The 24,670-nt window shown below is 41.9% G+C and overlaps 1 protein-coding gene across 5 annotated transcripts in view; it reads left to right on the top strand.

Moving 5' to 3' along the window:
- Positions 1–963: 963 nt before the first annotated feature.
- Positions 964–24,670, top strand: part of LOC113645196 (transcriptional repressor p66-alpha-like) — a 27,052-nt gene continuing 3,345 nt past the window's right edge. Inside the window, exons 1-10 of one of the 5 annotated variants that reach the window (XM_027150647.2) lie at positions 964–1,187; positions 1,440–1,823; positions 16,267–16,525; positions 19,311–19,437; positions 19,620–19,751; positions 19,942–20,016; positions 20,132–20,257; positions 20,641–20,835; positions 21,039–21,276; positions 21,491–21,903. In XM_027150647.2, the coding sequence (XP_027006448.1) occupies positions 16,275–16,525; positions 19,311–19,437; positions 19,620–19,751; positions 19,942–20,016; positions 20,132–20,257; positions 20,641–20,835; positions 21,039–21,276; positions 21,491–21,903 (1,557 nt within the window). In that variant the 5' untranslated portion in view covers positions 964–1,187; positions 1,440–1,823; positions 16,267–16,274. Of the gene's footprint in view, positions 1,188–1,439; positions 1,824–2,346; positions 2,481–16,266; positions 16,526–19,310; positions 19,438–19,619; positions 19,752–19,941; positions 20,017–20,131; positions 20,258–20,640; positions 20,836–21,038; positions 21,277–21,490; positions 21,904–24,670 lie in introns of those variants that run through there. The other 4 variants (XM_027150648.2, XM_027150643.2, XM_027150644.2 and 1 more) reach the window with 4 other exon arrangements.

Raw genomic sequence — 24,670 nt, 5'->3', positions numbered from 1 at the left:
ACAGAGTAGCCTCATAATGCACGATTTTTATTTTTATTTATAAGATTCAAATTGGACTGAACTCTCATCACACAACACTGAGCATATAGTGAACTCTACAGTACTGAGATAAAGGTAATAAGCAGTATTACACAGGACAGTAAAATACACTGCGCATGAAATAAAAATGATGAAGAAGATCCAAGATCTTTACATGATACTATAATGAGTGTGTTATTATTAGAAAGCCATGTATGTGCTCACACTCATGTTTTATTAAGGTATGCCATTTTGCAGCTAACCTGCGAGGATTAAGGCCCCATGATGCACCTTGTAGATTTAGATTTTATATATCAGAATGCAGAAAATAAATGAACAGCTGGTAGCATCACTGCTTCACAGCTCCAGGGCACCAGGTTCTATCTTGGTGGAGTTTCTTTGCATGTTCTCCTCTTGTCCATGTTGGTTTCTTCTGCATTGAACAGTTTCCTCTTAACTCCCAAAACCATGCTGGTATGTGAATGAGTCTGGCTGAGAAAAAAAAAAGCTCGGCTCCTAGTTGGGAATGAGTGTACGATTGAGTGCGGTGTCCTACGGTCCACATCAGGGTGTGTTCTTGTGTCACGCCTAGAGTTCCTGGGATAGACTCCTGAACCACCATAATAATGACCAGGAAAAAGATGAGAGTGATGTGCATGCATCCCTAACTGCATCTGTAAGGCACTAGGGTATCTCACCTGTATGGGAGTGTGTGTGTGTTAACGATATTAGTATGGGTAAGGGGAGAGAGAGTGTGGTGGTGGTGGTGGTGGTGGTGTGTGTGTGTGTGTGGGGATCTTTTGCCCTCCCTGTTACTGGTCATGGTCGGTGATAATGGTGTTGTGTGTACTTGGTTGCTCCTGCCGTGCACGAGCACGCATGCGCAATGCGGTCACACCGCGGTGTGTGAGTGTGTGTGTGAGTGTGAGTGAGTGAGAGAGAGAGAACGTGCGCGCGCGCGCGCGCGTGTGTGTGTGTGTGTGTGTGTCTGTATGAGTGTGTACAAGGCTCATTATTTGGCAGCCGAGGCGGCGGGGAGGGCTGATCTCAGGGTATCCCCGCGATTCTTGTTTTAATTTTCCTCTTAACGCTGAATTATCGGAGTTTATTTGTCACTCGGGAGCTAAAGGAAGGACCTGTGATACACGAATAAGCCCCTATCGGACCCGGTAAGTGGGATAAAAGCGGTGTGGGAAGTTTTTGGAGAAGGGAGAGGAGGAAGAGGAAGAAGAGGAGGAGGAAGAAGAAGAAGAGGAGGAGGAGATGTGTGTGTATCGGCTAGGATCGGTTTTATATGTACTTACTGAAAGCTCGTCTTCCTCTCCACCACCTCCTCTCCTCTTCCTCCCCCCCTTCCTCCTCTTCCTCCTCCTCCTGATCGACGCCGCTACAAAGTAAACGATGCACTTTTATTTCCGCAGCGCGGATTAACGAGGTCCGAGTGACAACAAGAGGTTCACACGGCAGCCCGAGAACCATCACAACATTTCACCGTCATTTATTGAAGTTCTGGTGGCACTCGGGCAGCATTTTCTCCTCCTTTGTGGTGTTTGTTTCGGTAATGTCGATGCTCTGAGTGTCTGGGCGGATAAACACAGAGTTATCTGTCCGAGTTGGACATTTTTTTGTTTTGTTTTTGGGTCAGTTCTCGGTTCAGTACTTTAATACAGCGACTCACAAATCACCCGGGCGCTCTCATGGCACTCAGGAGGACGTAGTTATCCTGGAAATGGAAGATATTTCGCCTGTTCAAGTGTTGAAAGTTTAAATTTTGCGCTGCTTTCCCCTCCTCTCCGAAACGCGAGGTAGGTAACTAGCAACTTTAGCCTGCTAACGTTTCAGCGCTTGATTGGTTTGAACCGTGATGGCGAGTGAAGCCTCGCTGTTATCATTGAAGAAGGAAAAAAAAAAAAAAAAAACGAAAAGTTTTTTATATGTTAATGAATTGAAGTTTTGAATTTCGTGTGTCCGTTATGACCGTTATTTCTGTTGTAACCTAACAGTAAAATGTAATATTTATTACAGTGCTAGTGCTAAACATTAGCTCGTCAGGTAAATTAGCATTTTTATTACTTTGCTAATAATAAACTGTCATTCTGTTGTCAGGATTTGTCCTATTTATGTACAACATTTCCGTCATCCGGTCTGATACTGTTTTTTTTTTTTTTTTTTTTTTTTTAAATAAACCGGTGTGTGAATAAACACGCGGTGTTTATAATTTTTTTTAATAAAGTAACAGTTTAGTATTTTTTTAAATAACGGTGATAATGGTGGACTTTTTTTTTTTTTTTTTTTTATAAAGTATCCCCAGTCGTGGCACTTAACCCGACAAGGCTGCCAGTTTTTCTGCTGTTATCACAATAAAAGTCCCCTGGCTGTAATCTTCTTCCTCTTCATCATCGACCTCATCATCCTCTTAAAGCTACACGTGCGGATCAGAGTGGCGATACAGCTTGCGATATGTATGTGCGCACGCACTCCCACGTGCGGGGTTTATTAACGTTATTCCTGATTCGTTTTTACATTTTGATGAAATATTTGCTCAGACATTGCCTATTTCTAGTTTAATGAAGTGACTTTTAAACTTTTGGACGTTATGGACAGGAGTCTAACTGATCTTTCAGACGATATCACTTCATACACTTCAATTCGCTACTGATCCGATTCGGATTCAAATAGGATTCGGTTCTTGTATGTTTTAAGTTTTCCACCACAGGACAGTCGGTACTTTCCAGGTTCTCTGTGTAATATGACAAGTTGCATTTTGGTGCAGCTATAACATAAGTGAAAACAGGAACTGTCTTGTATCATGTGTGCATTTTATGGCAGTTTTGAAAGTTTTGCATATAGAAGGGCACTAAGAAGTGACTCTCGCTGTCTGTGTCTCTCTGTCTCTCTCTTGCTCTTTCTCCCTCTCTCGCACACTCTCGCTCTTTCTCTCTCTGTTTCTCTCTGTCTGTCTCTCTCGGTCTCTCTCTCTCTGTATGTCATGTCAATCTCTCTGTCTCTTTCTCTCCTTGTCTCTCACACCCTCTCACTCTTTCTCTGTCTCTCTCACTCTTTCTCTCCATCTCTCTCTTTGTCTGTCATGTCAATCTCTCTGAACATTCTCTCTGAGTATATATCAATCAAAGCGTAACTGCCGTTACCTGAATTGAGCATTGGCTTGTAAGTTGATCTTGGCATATTGTAGTATGTTGGACTGATTTCATGTTTTTTCCCTTTACACTACTTCAAGTTTAAAGTCTGAATGCTGTGTTGTATGTTAATACGAGATCAGCTCATTACACTTGGCTGCTCACCTCATGTCATTTTCAGTTTCTTTAAAGAAAAAAAAATTATTTGGCACATCAAAAAAAAAACCCTTCAAATTCAGCAGTCATGGATCTTGTGTCTTTTAGCTAATGCATCCAGAAGTGACTGTTTTATTGTCATGTAATGGTGGCTAAGGTTTTGCTCTAACTTATGCTGTACAGGTAAATTGTGTGGCTTTTCTGGACGGGTAGAATAAAGTCGCAGGTGGGGGGGCACTAACTTTCATTCAAATGTTTTCCTGTGTCTCACACGTATAAATATGTTTAATAGTTGTTTCTCCGATTGAAGTAGTCAGTGTTGAGTAGTCCTGATGCTCACCTGACTGCAAACCAGACAGAAACCTCAAAGCAGCTCACATGATGGTGGTGTCACATGATGGTGTTATTTGGTGTCTAATTGAACACGTGAGCCATGCTCATTAATCTAGTTCGTTTAATATTTCTCAAGTGAGCATGAAAACAATAAGTGGATATTTGGTCAGTTACACTGGTGGACTTTTGGTAAAATTGTGGTTTTGATCATTTTTGACATATAACATGAATGTCAATCTGGCTGATAGTAGGGTGTGTTGTATATAAAACCTATAGAATTGAGTTTGATAACAGGACATTTTAAGTCTAATCGTGAAATCCCATAGTCCACCTGAACATTGATGTATATTTGTGCTTCTTTTGTAAGCCATTATGTCACATGGCTGCTAGGATGAGATGTTTAACCACAGGGGGTCCATCTGTTAGGGCCTCATAGGTGTCTGAAAAGTGCCTGTGGAAAAAAACCCAGCAGCACATCTTTTCAATCTGAGCTGTTCCTTTGTCTCAACACTTGAAGCTCATAGTCCATCACCAGTTGGTGTCAAATCAGACTCGGTAGTCGAACAAAGACCTCATGGACTTTTTAGTAACGCAAAACAGCTAATCTAGATCGAGTGCTTCATTATTCACCGTACTAAACCCAGCATCGAGACTCGAGTGCTAAATGTATTTGGTCCATAGTGCTGGTGGAGGTTTTGGAATAAAAATCTCCTCTGAATACAGTGTAATATGGGGTTTAGAAGTAGAAATGCTTGATGGATCTCTAGCATCCATTTCTCACTTGGCTCTACACGTTTTTGAACCACCTGAGATTGAGTGTCAAAGATAAGTTTCAGACAGCCGCTGATGGGAATTGGGTGTGATGGAGTTGGGCCTATTTGTTGTTTGTAGTTAAGGAGTCATGATGTCTGGGTGTTGCTAAGCAGCCTCGGATAACAGAGATGTGTCAAACAGAGAGGCATCTTCTTGTGTCCTTATCTTCATCCTGTGGTGGGTTTGAATCAAACCCTGGAAGCTTCTCAGAACTACAGAAAACACCTAAATGCTTGTTTCCACAAAAAAAAAAAGATTCTGAGGCAAAGAAATATTGTAAATGTCACTGTTAGATGGAGGGTGTTGTTGATTTGCAGGCTGTACTGAATGCCGATGCCACAGTAATGTCAAGTTGCATGTAGTTAGCACATTTGGCACTAATCAGAGGTCTGAGAGTTCATTTACTTTAATTGTCCGTCTCTCAGGTTTAATCACTGAGGATCTTCTTGGTGTCAGAGGTTAAGCTGATGTGTACTTGCAGGAAACAGTTCAAACCTGAAGATCGAGACCCATCATCATCATCTCACCATCTTTGTAAATCTGATTTAATTTCCTCGCTTTCCTGTTCCAGCTTTTAGTTCAGCTAACCTCTGTCATCTGACAGCTACGGAACTGGGAGGATGAATAATAACACGTGCTTCCTCTGAGACTCGTGAACTTAACCTGTGGTAAACTTCAGAGCTGATGCTCATGATGTGTGACACTCGGAAAGAGCCAACTACCCTCTTCGGCACTCGTGAACTCCAGACCAACGATTGACGTTTCACGGTGATCGACAGAGCAGAGATTCTGCTTCCCTCCCACCCATAGATCATAGAGAATTGGCATTGTCTAGAAGAAAGAACCATATTATCTCCTCAAGATAGGCTGAGCTCTGAAGCGGATTGGCTGTGGTTTGGAGCAAAATTATTCCTTTACATCAGCAGTTGTCAACTGATTCAACATTTGCAAAACAAAAACAATAAGTTCTGTAGTTAAGTAGAAGTTTGGGAACTGTCTCGGTTTCTGTAGCAGATCTGCCAGTCATGTCAAATGTGGTAACAGGAAATGCCACTAGGAAGCAACTCATAACCACGTTATATGGTCTAACCTACAGCTGTGAACTAATCACTAATGTTTAAGCATTAAAGGTGTATCTTTATTATCTACCAAGCAAGGAATCATGTAGCTGGACCTCCTATCTATCTATCTATCTGTCTGTCTGTCTGTCTGTCTGTCTGTCTGTCTGTCTATATCTCTCTCTATCTATCTGTCTATCTATATCTCTCTCTCTCTGTCTGTCTGTCTGTCTGTCTATCTATCTATCTATCTATCAAGTCGAACAGCTCTGCTGTGGATGAGTCTGGATCTGTGACAGGAAGCTTTACGCTTTAATTACACTATAGCGGTTTATTGAGTATTTGTCTGAAACGTGGCGATTCTGGATTCCGACGTTTTCACTGTGGTGTGTCAGTATTTGTCATTTGGTTTTGAATAATTTAAAGGCATTTTTCGCTCTGAGATGTGCTGCTGGTCAGGAGCACAAAGCTCAGAGATGAAGTAATGGCTGATGTCTATTGCGCAACACTTTGTATTTATTTATTTATTTTTCTCCCTGATGTGGCTGAGCTTTTGTATGATTTGTATAAAATGTCAGTTTAGTGCTCTTGTCATTGTGATCTGTTCACCTGATTTGTCTTTTCAACCCTATGTCAGAATCTTTAGGCTGAGGCGTCTGATTGCTTTTATATCTCCATGTAGAACAGATTTAATGATAACGTCTTAAATGGTAATATTGTTTACGTGTCAACAAAACGTCTTTGTCTTTCACGGTGACCCTGCAGTTATGCTTTCGTGACATTGTCTTTTTGTTGGTGGTTAGAGTTTTGGGATGTGCATGTGGTGTTGTAATAACATAAAGCTGCATTTATACAGTGGAAAAAGTTCAGCATTCGGCTTAAACGATCGTTTTGTCCCTGCTGTAACACACACACAAAATGGAGGAGAACAAAAATGTTCATTTCCAGTAGTGAAAGTTGGATTTAGTTAAAAATCGGGGGGAAAAAAAACCCTTACATCTCGTGTTATGATATGGATTTTACTACTGCTATAAGTTTGTCAACTCTTACACAGCCGGTTTAAATGGATCGTAGAGGTGGAATGTCCTTCCTGAGCACAGTGCCTAGGGCATCAAGCACACGGAACTAAACACCAATACCAAGAATCCCACAATGGCAGCGTGTCCTTGTCTCATCTTTTTTTTTTTTCCTTGAATTGTAGGTGACAGTGTGATCTTTCTGTTGGTCTTGTGCTATGAGACCTTCAGGCTGAAAGTGAAGCCTAGATTTACCGTCTCTGGGGTCTAATCAGTGACAGAACATTAGGTTGTGAGCGATCTGCCTCATAATCCCCTCTTAAAGTAGAAGAAAGGAAGTGCACACGTGTGTGAGTGAGTCTATATGTGTGTGTGTATATATGTATATGTGTGTGTGTGTGTGTGTGTATATATATATATATATATATATATATATATATATATATATATATATATATATATACACAGTTTGTGTAAAATGTGTGTGTGTTCTTCTCCCCTCTACCTTAAAATCCACAACACAAAAACGTATGCATGCATCTGCAAGTTAAAACCCTGCAGGAGAGGTCATTACATCACTTGCTAAAAATAACCGACGTGGAAAAGCCTTTCTCTGGCCTGGCAGGGGCATGTGCACCAGAGAAGAGAGAGAGGCCTATGAGGCAAGATATTGTCATGCGAGAGATTTATGCATATGCCCAAATTTTTATGAAGCATTTAGCAATTTGGTCTGACAACTAATATCTCACGAGCAAGATTTTCAGGTTCGCAGATCAAAGATCCGAAGCAGGCCTGCTTTCATCCCTATATTGCACGGAACGAAGTGATTTTATTACTCGTCATCTGCATGCAGCCGATTAACCAGCCAAGCGGTCTCGCTATTGTACTACCACACAGTTAATTCTGTGATATCTCATTAAATAACACAGAAAAGGATGTGGGAGTTGAGTAGAATAAGATTATGGTAACTAGCTAGTTTTACTTTGAATCCTCTCCTTATTAAATGGGATTATTTGTAAAGAAAAAAAAACAAAGCAGTATTCTGCAACTGGGGATTGGTTTGTTTGGGGCTTCGAGTGGACATGTTTGTGAAGTGCATGATGAATTCCAGTAACGGTGTGTTGATGGGAAATAAATATCACATCTCTACAAAATATTGTGATTTCTGTCCAAAGCCTGGGAGAGGTATGTGATGGTACTACTACACCGCTATACAGCTACATCCTGACCCCATAAAACAGCACACGATGGCTCATAGAATTGGAGCGCTGTTTGCGCTTCAAAATAATTCTGATCTTAAGTGTATCCTGCTAAATTCCTCCACACGTATTACACACACGTCTGCCTACCTTACACAAAGCTGTTCTAAAACAACTTGCAGCTCATCCATGATCTGTGCCAACGTGTGAGGGGGGGAAAAAAATCCACCTCGTTTGGTAGGCAGTATAAGTGAGTGTAGACCACAAACACATGCACACAAGCCCTGCCACCCAGCTCTCTGTCAGCTGAAACTGTGCCACCAGCATTACTTATACTGTATATATTCAGAAACAAACCTCAAAATGATATTGGACAAGCAGTATTTAAAATCAAATCCCACATCTGTGACTTGATGTATTTTTATTTCTAAGGCTTTTTTTTTATTGTACCGAGTACCATCAGATTACATAATTTTTGATATGTTGCTGACTTCTTGAAATTTAACATGAAACAAAATTAGTCAAGTTAAATATAGGTGCAAGGATGGACATATGAGTAACCTGGGGCGAGCAGGTGATTAGTTTGGGCTAGTAGACAAGTAGGTTAAACATATCAAGATAAAAATAAAGGCTCTAGTCAGACTCTATTGATAACTTGTTCTGTCCTCACATGAAAATCACATCTCCGAGCTGGGATTTTGGCCACCTGTTAGACGACGTGTCGAGGTGCAAACGCTGACCAGGCTTCACACTGGAGATTTCACTTGGCCATTGGACTAAACAGGGATTGAGATTTGTTTGTCCCCGATGTATGAATTCATCGATCACAACATGTATTACAGTTGGACTGTGGTTTTAAGTCTACACAAAGAGCAAAGGGTTAATTTAATTTGAGTACACATTTTGGTGTGTGTATTTATTCACTAAAAACCTCCTCAGTAAAGTTAGCAGTGAGACCAGAGTTGTTCTCAGTTTTGTGGTGTGTTTGGTTGAAGAAATGTGCCATTTGTAATTGGAAACCTGCATAAAAACACTTTTTCCTGAAACTCCAGAGTCATACTTGAGTTTTCTGTATTACGTTTTGGTTCTAATAGTCTCAGTATTTCTTGATATTGTAGACCGGTGCTGATCACCTGCTTGACTATAAGCTGAGTTAATGCTGTTATCATTCATGGATCACAAAGCAAGGCTTTCTCTGTGTATGCCATAAAGCCCAGCATTAATCTCCTATTACTGTATCAGAATCCCCATATTACAAAAGACTGCAGCGTTTCTGAACATTTGCCACCTTAACGACAGCTCGCAGGCCTTTTAAAGGATTCAGCAATTCTAAAGATCGAAACCGAAAGCTCTCTGAACGTGTATGTACGTATTATTATAATAACAGTGGCTCATTTATGCTGTAAGGGGCTTTTATTTACTCTGCTGACATCTTTGGCTCCGCCTGTCCTTTTAGACAGAACAGTCACTTCAAATCAATAGTGCAGTTCTTATGAGTGAGCCTCTTTATCCTTATTTCAATCCCAACGCTCAGTGGACTCTTATAGAATGACCCCGCCACATTCATGTGGCACGAGAGCTCAATGAAACCGATGTAAACCGTATCCAACGCCCTTCCCACTCCCCAGAGCTCAATCCAGTTAAACGTCGGACTAATTGGTTAGACAGCATTCCATCACCACCACCACTGCCGCCACGAATCAGACACTAATTAAAGGAATCATTTGGAAGGAGAGTGTTCATCGCTCCAGGCCAAGTCTAGAGACTTGTGAAAGTCTGGGCCATGGTTTTATTCTCTCGTGTCTGCATCAATTGCTTTCGTTGGTTTTACATTTTCAAATGCAACAATCTGCTGGGTCAGGAGGTTGCGTTTTGGTGGACGCTCCTTATTGGTTCTCGCAAAGGTTGTGTTTCCACTGGAGGTCATTCTGATTTAATGGAAATATACACTTGTGTAATTGTAAGCTGTGTCAATAGCTTTGTTGAACAAGTCAATTGTTGCTCTACACCCTCATAGAGCTATTACCAGTTTTTATAGACCCATTGTATTACTCTATGGGGAAGTATAATTAAAATTAATTTAAGCAACCGATTCACTCCGCGCTCTAGAGGAAAAAACACGTTTTGAAGATTGGAGAATTTCACCACTTGCATGGTCATTATTTTTGTTTGCATCAGTAACGAATGTGCTTACTAAGGGGGAACGAATGCCGGAGAAATATCGCAAGTTTCACGTCTTCGTGTTTTTCGAGATGCCGGTGTGGATGCAGGTTTTCATTCCAACCAAGCAGAGTCTTCTAAAATCCAAGAACAACTGATTAAACAGGTGGAATCAGGTGTGGCTTCTGCTGGGTTGGAATGAAAACCTGCACCCACACTGGACCTTTGTGGATAAGATTGGACACCGCTGGTTTAGACTCTTTATTAGGGTTTTTCTCTCTCTCTCTCTTTTTAAATGCAGAAGATGAAATTTCACAGTAGGCCACAATATAATTAGCATATTGTGCTTGTTACTGTGCAGCTCTGCTATCCATGTGGCAGGACACTGCATGTTCCTGAGTGAATCAGTACAGCAGCTCAAGCACCGTTTAGTAGCAGCCTAGCAATGTTAGCACCAGAGGGCATCACTGCCTTGAATAAAAATGTGTTTCAAAGTCTGTACAAGTAGATTTGTGATGGATATTACTTGCTCTTTCTGGGTTTATTTTTTTTTTCTTGAGTGCAAGTGTTTTTTCCTCTTCATCAGGGTTACGTTTGGCTGCATAATTTCTAAAGCAGATTTGCTGGTGATCATGAACGTTTTACAGCACCGGATACTCAAGTGCTGCTGACTTAATTGGGTGTATAAAGCTCTGAAATGTGTAAGTGCACGTCTTCACGGCGGAGAAACCGGGAAGCACACATGGAGATCGTAGTTCAGTGTTGACACCATGTTGTCTACCCAGCTCTCATTGGCTGTTTTGCATTTTAGAGGATCGTGGACCACCAATGAGACCAGGGCTATCGTTTGGGATATCTGTCATACTGGATTATGTGTTTGTGGGTTTTTAAATAACAACCAAATTAAATGTAATATTCAGGGTTAAGCAAATTTAGCTGTTGTAAGTCATTGTTTAGACGTGTTTTTTATTTTTATTTTTATACTGGTCTTTGCATGGACACTTCGTCTACATGTGTATGGAAATATGTGCCTTGTTTGAGAAGCCCCAGGGGGACGTGAAACCTGATCCTTCGCTGCCATTTTAGCCTTAACTGACACTCTACACGTTCACTACAACACGTGGACTCGTTCCTCTGTCCGCCATCTGACTCTGCGCTTTTTGGCTGTTCGTACAGCCGGCTGTAACCGCTGGGCCGAGGTCAGCCGATCTAAACCAAACGTGATTGTTCTGTCATAGCCCTCGACCTCTGCAATCAGATCTGAGAACAGCCTGATCCCTTCAGCTGTCTGTTATGGCTTTGTGCGGGATGATGACTCACTTGTTTACCATTTCCTTGTCCCCAGAAAGGAATGCTTAGGCGAGTTCTGTGAAGGAACAGTAGCCTACAGAGAACGAGTGTTCTAATGAACCATTCTTTCCTCGGCGAGCTGCACCATAGTCTGTTTGGTTGGGTCTGAAAGGGGGAAAAAAAGAGTTAAGTGTAATATTGATTTCTTTTTTTTTTCTCCTTTTTTTTTTTTTTTTGTGGAGAAATATGCCAGGGATTTGCCTTTGCTCCATTTTATAACAAGAATTTAAGTCCAAAGTTTAAGTCGGATTATTCTAATACTAAAGCAGAAGGCTTATTGACATCCAAGGAAACACGTGTGGTGCATCTGATACACACACAGAGGGTTGCATTAAGAATATCGATCACTTTCTTGTGTTTAAATATTGAAAATATTGAACAGTAGCACTTCCGGGTCACATCTCTGTCCAACCCACGCACCCAGTGCACGTGTCTGATAAGAACGTCTGCATGAAGCGTGCAAGGCTAAGAAATCCTGTTTAAGCATGTAAACTAACATTACTTATCAAAGTGCAGTTTGTTTTTTTATCAGTGCTATGTTAAGCTCAGACGCCTCGTGATACAATACGCAACAGAGGCGACGTTTGTAAAATGTTTTTCCAGTAAAGCGTGGCGAACCTGCCTGAGCTGTAATAGGAAAGAAAAGCCAAATATTGACACAGTGCTTACTGATCATTATGTGTAGCGTTAAACCGAATTTAATTGTTTGCATGTTTGTCAGTCAGAATGACACGATGAGACTAGTGTATATTAAAGCTGCAATGATCCAAATATCTGTATACAGATTTGAGCCCAATAAGACGGCAGTGCCAGCATGCTGTATGAGTTCTGACACTGTGGTTTAAATTAGGCAAGTAGATGTATTTTATTTCGGGAAACAGGACCAAGAAAAACAGGTGATGCAGGTGAGGTCGAGAAACCGTCAGAGATCCTGACCAGGCCGTTACTGACTATGCAATACATGCATCAAGCAGTGCCACATGTGCATGTAAAGGAACTTGGTATTTCTTTATCCTACAAACTTCGTATCTGACTGCTCGCTCACTCACATCCATAATAAAGTTAAAAACCTCCTGCTTGTGTGAGCCATGGGAAATGCAGTTTGATTGTGGTTAAGGTTTATATGTTAAAACAAACTGGTGAACCCATTTGACACTGTTAAACACTGGCCTGTATTAATGATCTCATTTTCCTAGCTACTCTTTTATCCAACCTGTAGTGCAATAAAAACAGGGGGATCGTGTGGGTTGTTGATGTACTCAATTTCATATTGCAGCTTAGTGATATCAGCATCGCAAAGGTCAACGTCGCTGTAAGCGCTAACAGCCATTAAAGGGGCGCTGAAGTGGTCAGTCGTCCCTCACAGCCCTTTAGTATTAATGGGTACGTTGGAGCAATTTTACCCCCGATGAAGTCCATTTGTGCCAACCGTACACATCCGCAGGGACTCGAGAACGCTGACCTAAGCTACATGCTGTGTATATAAGCAGATCAGAGGCAGAAACACTACTTCAATTGTAAGGCACTTGGAGGGGAAGCAGGGAACCAGTGCTTGCTGATCTGAGAGCAGTTCAACAGTCTTGTGGTATTGTTTGCAAGAAATCAGTTCAGTTTCATTGTTCAGTTCAGATCAGTCAAAGATATGACTTTTTTCCTTTCTTTGAGTTTGTTCTGAGTTTTGTGATTTCACCAGAGTATCTTTGGCAGAAAATGAATAAACTACAATATGAGTACTGAACTTCGTCTTCTCCTTTAGCAGAATCTCTGAGTTCAGGACAGATTAGAGTAAATGTCCGTGCCGAGGACTACATGTGAATTGTCTGTGAGGTCCCCCCCCCCATGCTTTGTGTTTTATCAACTTGTTTGCTGTTATAAATTCGTCATAGTAGAGAATTGTTTCCCCCTTTCTTATAAAATAAAAATGCTTTACAGTGTCGCCCTTAACAGGCTTGTTATAAGCACATCTTTCTCTGTTGTACATAATTGTGAGAGAGAGAAATACTGTGTTTTCTGTGAACCTGTACATTGGACCCCATTTACACACACAAGGAGATGGCGTTACATTCAGGTTGAAGAAAAGCATCGTAAATAATAGAGTCCCAGTAATGACGGAATGATCTTGAATAATATGCATCACCACTGGTGCTGTGGCTTTAAGAATCACAACGGTTGAGCCAACAGTAACAGTCTTCTTCAACTCTTCCTCACTTCCCCCACCTCCACCTCCACTCCTCATTTCTTCAGAGGACTTGTGTTTTGGAATGCCATGTGGCGTCTCTTTCGGGCGTAACCATCCGTGTGTGTGTGTGTGTGTGTGTGTGTGTGTGAGGGAGAGAGAGAGAAACTGTGTGTCTTTGTCTTGGTTATATGGCTGCTTGCTGTTGCACACAAAGGGTTAAAACCTGCCTGTGTGTGTGTGTGTGTGTGTGTGTGTGTCTCTCTCTCTTTCTCTCTCTCTCGCACATGCACACACACTCTCACCGGTTTAAACTGGTTCTCAGGAAAGTGCTTTGTGTGGCCCACTGAATTCTGGGAAGGGTTGTGTGTAGCTTAGTGATGTCACAGTGAGAACTTAAGTCAGCTTTCCTTTATCATCTGTGTGTGTGATCAGTGATCACCATTATAGTGTTGTGTGACACTTTTAAATTAGAAAGGCTAACGAAACTTCATCTTCATTCTTCAGGAAAGAGTTAATGCGCGTGTGTGTACATGCACGTACACGTGCACACCATGGAAAGGGTTAATAAGTTGTGTAGCCCTTTCTTTTTCAGCTAACGCTTCCTGTTATGCACCAGCGAGTAGATGAGGCTCTGTCTTTCCGGCTCCATTACTGTTCACGTCTCACCCTGACCAATCTGCGTCTGCCTCATGTCCTTCATACCAGGCACGGAACTCTGTCTGTTTTTGGACAAGGAATATGGAGTGGAAGTTCCAGGCTTAGTAGAATCAACCTGTGCAGCAAAAGCTTTACAATCCAGGTGTTTTTCTCTGTAGAGAGATCACCTTGTTTAGAGGTTACCTTCTTTGTCAATTTGCATGTGGCTTGGTGTTGGCACTCATCAACTGTAAACATCAGCCATCGCTTGATAGATAAAGTTGTTGTTTTTTTTTTTTACTTCAGGTGACACTTCTTTTGTGGTCATGTTCACAGGCGTGTCTTCCGGTCTACAACTTCAGGAGTTTTTTTTCTAAATGTTAACTTTCATTACAGCCCAGTTTCCAGTTATGAATCTTTACAAATTTGGCTCCTTCAGTCTTCTTCAGGAAACGTTTTATCCAGGTCAGAGTTGTGGAGTTGGAGTTGGAGCACACACACACATTTACACCTCCGGGCATTTGTATATTATTTATTTTTATTTTTTTTTAAAGGTACAAAAGCTTTGAGGACTGGGTTTTCTTGGCTCAGGTGAATCCGGTGTATTGGTCAGAAGTTAGTTGCTGTTATCAGTTATAGTAGTTATGAACTCTTCCTTTACTGGACTCTCCTCTTTTTAAAGTAAAGACAAAAACACTCGGCTTGTCAAGTTACTTTGAATCCAGAAACTTTTGTCCTGAAGACTTTTCTACTGACTGTTACAAACCCCTGACATCGGAGACTCCTTCCTTTTAATGTCCTATAAAGATCTCCTTATAGAAAACAGGACGATTAGTAAACGTATTGTTTGCACATTGTGATTCGTCTTGCGTTAAGTTGCCATTCTTTGTACTGTAAGGTCATGTGTTGATTCCACCGATTGTTAGAAATAATGTTTATCAGATGGTGTAGGGAGATTTGGCATTTGTGTGTAAAATCCAGCCTCGTATCCTATACTAGATGAAGCAGAAGCAGTGTGTGCTCACAACTCTCTTCAAACCTGTCAGTAGTCGCTACACCAAATCGTTTGCATGAACTTTTCTCATCGTTGCTGCGTTGCCAGAAACACCCACATCTAGGCACCAATGGTTGCTTCGAGTCGTGGAATGTTTGAATCTAGCACTATATTATGTGGCGGGTCCAACATACAAGTCCCTGTAAATGAGTCGAATACGATGTTTAAGATCTAGAGCATTTAATATATAAACCTATGATTTAAGTTGCAGCTAGAACGTCTGTGAGAGCTGCAGTCAGATTAGAGATCCGAGCAATTCAATGTTATAAAAACCTGATACCCAATATGTGTACAGAAATCACAAGCCTGAGATCAAATCCTCATATTGCTCAGCTCTACCATGGCCTTGTATACGGACCACACTGAACAGTGAAGTGACGATTCATTCTCAGTCCTAGTTATGTCAACAAACCTTTGAACTATGTTTTATTGGCAATATCTTCTACCATTTTATCAGAATCTAGCCTGTTTTCATATTATAAGCCTGTATTGCCTTAGATATCGATGACTACCGTCCCTCACCTGTTTCTACTGCAATAATAAAAGCTACGAGGCTCTTTAATAAAGGCACCGGCACCAGTTTAAGGAAATATATCTTTTTACTTTTGAGCAGTTTTCTAAATTTACTTAAGAATTTCACAAAAATTCCAATTATGTTGAATTTAAATCCCCATAATGCACAAATGCACATCAATCCATCCTCATTAGTCTGTTTACCCTGTAGATGGATCTATGAACATGAAGGCAGCAGCATAGTGGTGTTTTTTTTCTTTTTTAAATCATTAATGGCATCGTAGAGTTATGCTGTCACCTATAATTTGGATTTATGTACATGTAAGCTGTATTTGTCTTCGTATTTGTCCACTCACCATTAAACCGTCCATCACCAGCATCCGTATCACTCCGACAAGCTGAAGAGGTGCTGATGATCATTTCCTGTAGATGACAGATGACTTTGTGGTCTAGATGTCTGCACTTTATCAATGCAGCCCATTAGACCACATTATGCCCCGTTATTGCTCCTGCACTGGGTCATAGGTTGCAGTGACGTCATTCCGTTTGCATGGTTTTCTCATTCGGTTTGCTCTAATAGACTGGATTATTGATTTCTCTCTCATTCCTGCTTCTTTTCCTTGTCTCGCTCTCCCTCTGTCCAGGTGTGGCCATGTGTGACGAGGCGGTTCGTCAGACACGCAGTCAGAAGCGTGCGTTAGAGCGAGAGGCTCTACCAGTGGAATTGGATGTTAAGAAGGTGAAGCTGGAGGATGGAGACAGGGACGATCGGCCTGTGCTGCGTCCCAGGTCTGAGGCCTCAGCGCGCAGCTCAAATATCCTGAGCACCGGAGAGGTAAAGGCCACCATAAAAGTGGAGCTGCAGACCAGAGACGAACCCGTAGACATGAGCACCACTAAAGGGTGAGAGTAAGACCAGCTGTCTGCTGAATTCTTAGCTCTTGTGCTAATTCCTGGCTCATAACCCACTCAATAGTCCATGCATTAAACAATATGGGGGGGGGGTTGGTGTGTCAGTTAACACCAACAATTTTATGCTGTAAGTTTAAAGCCACTGTCCTCTGTGATTGGTAGAACTCTCTTTAGCTCTCGCTGTCAGAAACCTGTTTATATCAATATGATGCTTGCAAAACTAACTTGGAACAGTCTGGGTTTCATGTATTCACTGCCAGAAGTTGGAAAAAGGAAAATATTTGTAGTTACTTTTTACTCTTGAGCTATTTTCTCAGTCATAACCTAAGCGTCATTAGCTCAGCTTTACACTAATAATTGGACTCCAGGAATGAATGTGTTCCCATTAACACTAATTCACATTGTTCTTGTGGGATTTGCTTCAAAACACTTGAGTTTGTTTATCACGTGCGTCTTCTCCGTACTCGAGCATTGTTCCCAGAGTCTCCGGGTGATTTCACCGATAAATCTTCTGTGTTGTACATTTTATGAAATAATTTACAAAAGGAGTTTTTCACACCTAACCCCTTCTCGTGTAATTGAAACTAAATTCCCTCGTTCATTCCCAGTGACCGTACCTGAGCAAGCATGGTGTTACAGGGAAATAATCAGAAACAGAATCACTTACAATTATCCCCAAAATATTTTTCAATGACAGCAAAACAGAAACATGTTCTATTCCCCTTTGTACATAAAACGGTGCTATTCATGTATGTGAATTCATGTATGTTGTGTTAATGATCATTATTAATTCTCGCTCTAGTTTTCTGTGCTTTGCTGTGGTCCAAAAATCAGGACTGTATAATACCGTTTCATATGAATAATCTGCAAGTTTTTTTTCTTTTTCGTAATCAACTATACACTTCATATAAATTGTTCTTTGCGGACAAAAGTTTTCGTAGATTTAAATTTAATTTGATACGACTTTGACACGGATCATTGGAATTGTCAGGTGATTTAAAACAAATAAAATCCCAAGATTATAAAGAAACATGAGCAGGTTTATGGTTTTGTTTCCAGGGCCATTAGCTGCGTATAGGTTTGTGTATGTTGAGAGAGAAAAGGTAATCACCCTGGGACATGTAGCTTTGTTTCGTCGTCTCTGGTATTGTTGATGAAAACAATGCATGTATCTGGACGGTCCTAAGGCCTCGGTCAATGCAAGAATATTCACATTAGAATTTCAGTACATAGTCTACAAATTATTTTTTATCTACTTTCTAAATCCACATTATCTATGTTAGGGGTGATCTAAGTGGTAGTCTGACACAGGAAGTGTGTGTGTGTGTGCGCGTGTAAGGTAGTGTGTGCGCTCGTGTGTGTGTGTGTGTGTGAGCTAGTGTGCGCGCGTGCATGTAAGCTAGTGTGTGCGCGCGTGCGCGTGTGGCAGAAGTTTGCGAGGCGGCAGCTCCATTTTCTCCGGCACCTGAACCCTACTGCACTTCACAAAATGAAGGCCATGTGTCACAAACCGGTTCCAGCCGGCTGGTTGCCATGGTTTCCACTTTAGAAGGAGCAGGGCGGGAGGAGGGGGAGGGTCACATGACGCAATGAGGCAAACTGCTGTGGGTCACATGACTTGTTTAGTAGAGTGATTAATGTACAGGAAGTGGGTGCCTGTAGGAAGAGGAGCATCTCTGAGGCAAAGAACAAGAACGAGGCTTTTTAACACCGGCACCGGTGCTGTTCCTTCTTCTCCCTGACGCAACCAGATCAATCCACAGCTCTCACTGCTCACATGAAAAACTTTTAATAAACAACTTTCATCAAGTTTGTCCAGGTACCTGGTCATACGTGTAGGCATCAACGCATGTCTCCTGAGAGCAACAAAGCTCACTGCCTACACAGGAAATGACCTCGCTCACGACATCAGATTTAGTTGCCTATTAAGGACGTCGTGTGTCTATGGCCTTCCTATGTCACAATTCACAGAATCCCACAGATGCTGTGTACTTGCTCCTGTCAGGTTATAGCTTATATCACATAAATATTGAGCACAAATCTGTTCCAGGTCTTTACACACTCCTAAAAACAATCACTCTACAGTAAAAGTGGAATATTCTCAGCTTTATCTAATCGCTTCTGCCAGTTCAACAGCACCGGTAACAGTTTAATAATTTATATAATTTTCCTGACCCCACGATGGTCCTTCATAACATCTGTATTTGTTTTTAAAAAATGTTTGACTCTGCCCCATGTAATAGCTCTTATCACATGTAAGCAGTTTTACACAGAGATAAAACCACACAGCTCTGTAGGCTGGTACTGGAACGCGAAGACGAGCACCAAACGAACACTTCCCACTTCCCAATCCTTTTAGAGATCCTTTTTGTTGTGATTCTGTACATCATGTTCATTCATTTGCAAACCCTTCTGGCTGAATCGTTAGATGGAACAATAAAAAAAAAATATTTCATTAATGTTCAGCACATCATGTTCACGCAGTAAACTGACTAATATGTCTGAGTAACATCCGGTTGCAATGTTCACATAAAACTTGACTTGAAGTAACAAGTTTCCAGAATATCTGAGGAGGATTTAGAAACGTGTTTGTGTCTCCCTCTAGTGGAGAACTTTGGTATCGTATTCACCAATGTGTTGTGTTAATCTGGTCTCTGTAGACAGGTGGAGATGATAACTGTTCAGCAGGGTAAAGTTTAGAGCTTATGTTTTTATGAAATGCTGTTTGAGAAAGTTGTGCATTTCTTGACGTCTTACACTTTCACTTATTTTGTAGCGAAGTTAAGAAAGAAAAGAGACCTTCTTCACCAGATGATGTCATCGTTCTGTCTGATAATGAGCCGTCCAGCCCGCAGATGAACGGCGGGAGCCACTTCAAAGAGTTTGACACAGACCTGCTCATGGTCAGAATCCTTACACTCTATTCTTTTATATTTATAGATTAGCTGATGGTACATAATGCTGTTAGTGATGCTGTGTCTATTTTTTGGTGCATGCTGATTCACAAATCTGCCCAGCATATCTCTGTACTCATTTTGTGTGTGTGTGTGTGTGTGTGTGTGTGTGTGTGTGTGTGTGTGTGCAGAGGAGTACTCCTGAAGAGAGAGTTCGCATTATAAAGACACTGAAGGAGGAGCTGAGGCTGGAAGAGGCCAGACTGGTATTGTTGAAGAAACTCCGACAGAGCCAAATACACAAGGAAACCAATGTACAGAAGGTAACACGTACAACGCATACAAGAACACACTCTTCTACTAAGACACATGCAGAAAAATGTGCACACTCATGAGAAGCCCATGTCATCAGTATCAGTGCTCTTTAGCGCTTCCTTCACTGTAAAATGCCACCAAAATTTGGTATAAACCATAATAATGCAGGTTGATTGATTTCTGTGCATCTCTTCGCAGCCCTTAGGTTCCGGCTCTGTGGCCACGCCCCCTCCTCTGATGAGAGGCTCAGTGACCAGCAAAGGAACTCAACCTGTAAGTGTCCAAGTCAACACGCACTATTTTACCACATGCATACGGTATCACTTGACTTGTTAATTGTGATTTTGAGTTGCTGTTGTTTCATCCACATTTATGTTATGATAATCAGCAGGTTCTCTCCAGCCGGAGCACAGCGGGTGTCATCCCTCCTCCTCTGGTGCGTGGAGGGCAGGTATCCAAACACGGCTCGCAGAGCTCCCAGATCATCATGCCTCCACTGGTCAGAGGAGCTCAGGTCAGCCTCCAGTCTGTGCCACAACTTCCACAGCATACATTTCACATTTGCTTGGCACCTTCCTCTTCTTTTTTCTAGTGGTAGCCTGTTCCTTCAGAGAACCAATAATCCTGTTTGGTTAATAAGGGCTCGGAGACAAAATGAAAGTAAATAGAAACGTTAGTCTGCAGGCTTATACTTACTGTTGTAAAGTTTATACTTACTGTTGTAAATGTGTGTGTTGTAAAGTTTTCTTTGTGCTGGTAATTGTGTAAAGACCATAAGAAGTGTAAGCTTTTGTTTTTGTGTTTGCTTTAGATGAACGTTTTCTCATAATTTAGGAAGAAAACCCTTCTCTCTCTCTCTCTCTCTCTCTCTCTCTCTCTCTCTCTCTCTCTCCTTAGCCGATCTCTGTGACACCACAGCAGATCGCAAGTCTGAGGCAGCAGCAGCAGCAGTACTCCTCTTCAGGCCCTCCACCACTGCTGCTGGCCCCTAGAGCCTCTGTGCCCACTGTTCATGGTCAGAAAATCATCCAGTCCAGCCTCATTCGTGTGGCCAATGTATCTAATGCCAACCTTCTCGTCAACGTTAGCACAGTGAGTTTTCCTATCTATACATAAGCATGAGTGTGTCTCTATTTTCTCTCTGCGATTTTAATGTGTTTTTACCCTTCTGAAGCTTATGAGCCTTATCGGCAATCAGCTGATTTGATATTTGAGATACTTTACTGTCCGCATTGTATCAGGTGTGCATTATGCAGCTTGAATCACTAAACTTTAGCGTCTTCCATGCCCTCCAGTCGAAGACATCCTCCACTCAGAGCGCTGTGGCAAGTGCCAACGACTCTCCTGCCAGCCGACAAGCGGCGGCTAAGCTGGCACTGCGGAAGCAGCTGGAGAAGACTCTGCTGGAGATTCCCCCTCCCAAACCCCCTGCCCCCGAATTCAACTTCCTGCCCTCAGCAGCCAACAATGAGTTCATCTACCTGGTGGGCCTGGAGGAGGTTGTGCAGTGCCTACTGGATGCCCTGGGGAGAGGTAACCAGTCATCCATGTCAATAAAAACAATCATCTGACCCTGAGGCCTGTAATGCAAATCATACATTTTGATGTGTTGTGTTTGTTGCATTACCATATTCATCAGCACATTTCAGGCAGCACCTCTGTAGCACCAAGCAAATGACTGACCATTGTTGTTCTTTTTACTTTCATCTTTTTTTTTCTCCTGTCTTGCCCTCTGTCCATCACTCAGGTAAACAGGGAGGTTCTCAAATTTCTGCCTCTAATGAGCCATTCACATGCACTCAGTGTAAGACCGACTTTACCTGCCGCTGGCGTAAGGAGAAGAGCGGTGCGATCATGTGCGAGCAGTGCATGTCCACAAATCAGAAGAAGGCCCTGAAAGCCGAGCACACCAATCGGCTGAAGGCAGCCTTCGTCAAAGCCCTGCAGCAGGAGCAGGAGATCGAGCAGAGGATCCTCCAGCAGGCTTCCTCTCCTGCCTCACATTCACCTTCCTCCTCATCCTCCTCATCCTCGAGCCTCATGGTGAAGTCGGAGCAGCACGTGATTGTCTCTCAGCAGATCAAGCAGCGCTCTTCCTCGCTCCAGCAGCACAGTCGATCTAGCCAGCCTATCAGCCACCACCATTCCACTATAACACAGGTGAGACCACCAGAAGAGCTGCGGTCGCTCTGAAACAAATACTGACTAAAGCAGAGGGACAATACTGCAGGGCACATACACACACACGTATACACACACACACACACACACACACACACACACACACGTATACACACACACACACACACACACACACACACACACACACTCTGACTGTATAATTGGCAGAGAGTAGGCAAAGGAATTACATGATGCAGCTGAAGAATAATGATGAGGATGTTACTAGTACTGACTGGGAAACAGAGATGGACAATACAGAAGGGGACAAGCTGATACTGTGAAGCTTCATAATAGATAAGTAGGGTAATAAAGACAGCCTGTCAATACAGACTACACTATACAACAGCTGGACAATAACAAGGGGACAATACTGACTATACAACAGCTGGACAATAACAAGGGGACATACTGACTACACTATACAACAGCTGGACAATAACAAGGGGACAATACTGACTACACTATACAACAGCTGGACAATAACAAGGGGACAATACTGACTACACTATACAACAGCTGGACAATAACAAGGGGACAATACTGACTACACTATACAACAGCTGGACAATAACAAGGGGACAATACTGACTACACTATACAACAGCTGGACAATAACAAGGGGGCATACTGACTACACTATACAACAGCTGGACAATAACAAGGGGACAATACTGACTACACTATACAACAGCTGGACAATAACAAGGGGGCATACTGACTACACTATACAACAGCTGGACAATAACAAGGGGACAATACTGACTACACTATACAACAGCTGGACAATAACAAGGGGACAATACTGACTACACTATACAACAGCTGGACAATAACAAGGGGACAATACTGACTACACTATACAACAGCTGGACAATAACAAGGGGGCATACTGACTACACTATACAACAGCTGGACAATAACAAGGGGACAATACTGACTACACTATACAACAGCTGGACAATAACAAGGGGACAATACTGACTACACTATACAACAGCTGGACAATAACAAGGGGACAATACTGACTATACAACAGCTGGACAATAACAAGGGGACATACTGACTACACTATACAACAGCTGGACAATAACAAGGGGACAATACTGACTATACAACAGCTGGACAATAACAAGGGGACATACTGACTACACTATACAACAGCTGGACAATAACAAGGGGACAATACTGACTACACTATACAACAGCTGGACAATAACAAGGGGACAATACTGACTACACTATACAACAGCTGGACAATAACAAGGGGACAATACTGACTACACTATACAACAGCTGGACAATAACAAGGGGGCATACTGACTACACTATACAACAGCTGGACAATAACAAGGGGACAATACTGACTATACAACAGCTGGACAATAACAAGGGGACATACTGACTACACTATACAACAGCTGGACAATAACAAGGGGACAATACTGACTACACTATACAACAGCTGGACAATAACAAGGGGACAATACTGACTACACTATACAACAGCTGGACAATAACAAGGGGACAATACTGACTACACTATACAACAGCTGGACAATAACAAGGGGACAATACTGACTACACTATACAACAGCTGGACAATAACAAGGGGGCATACTGACTACACTATACAACAGCTGGACAATAACAAGGGGACAATACTGACTACACTATACAACAGCTGGACAATAACAAGGGGACAATACTGACTACACTATACAACAGCTGGACAATAACAAGGGGGCATACTGACTACACTATACAACAGCTGGACAATAACAAGGGGACAATACTGACTATACAACAGCTGGACAATAACAAGGGGACATACTGACTACACTATACAACAGCTGGACAATAACAAGGGGACAATACTGACTACACTATACAACAGCTGGACAATAACAAGGGGACAATACTGACTACACTATACAACAGCTGGACAATAACAAGGGGACAATACTGACTACACTATACAACAGCTGGACAATAACAAGGGGGCATACTGACTACACTATACAACAGCTGGACAATAACAAGGGGACAATACTGACTATACAACAGCTGGACAATAACAAGGGGACATACTGACTACACTATACAACAGCTGGACAATAACAAGGGGACAATACTGACTACACTATACAACAGCTGGACAATAACAAGGGGACAATACTGACTACACTATACAACAGCTGGACAATAACAAGGGGACAATACTGACTACACTATACAACAGCTGGACAATAACAAGGGGACAATACTGACTACACTATACAACAGCTGGACAATAACAAGGGGGCATACTGACTACACTATACAACAGCTGGACAATAACAAGGGGACAATACTGACTACACTATACAACAGCTGGACAATAACAAGGGGACAATACTGACTACACTATACAACAGCTGGACAATAACAAGGGGGCATACTGACTACACTATACAACAGCTGGACAATAACAAGGGGACAATACTGACTACACTATACTGGCTATAACACCACTGATGAGAGGTGGATTAGAACATCATACTGATTATACAACCACTAGACTATGATGTAGAGGATCTATTGATACTGAGTGTAAAACAGCTGTACAATAATGAAAGGGGAATGTGCAGGTACTGTAAAACTGGATGACATCCACAGAAGTATGCAAATATTAACTAAGAATGCTGGACAATAATTAAGCTAACATGCAAACTATAACATTCCAATGTACACTGTGAACAGCTGCATT

Source organism: Tachysurus fulvidraco, chromosome 22 (assembly GCF_022655615.1).
Source record: "Tachysurus fulvidraco isolate hzauxx_2018 chromosome 22, HZAU_PFXX_2.0, whole genome shotgun sequence".
Taxonomy (NCBI): Eukaryota; Metazoa; Chordata; class Actinopteri; order Siluriformes; family Bagridae; genus Tachysurus; species Tachysurus fulvidraco.
The sequence above is the reverse complement of the archived record's forward strand: the minus strand, read 5'-3'. Positions and strand labels throughout refer to the sequence as shown.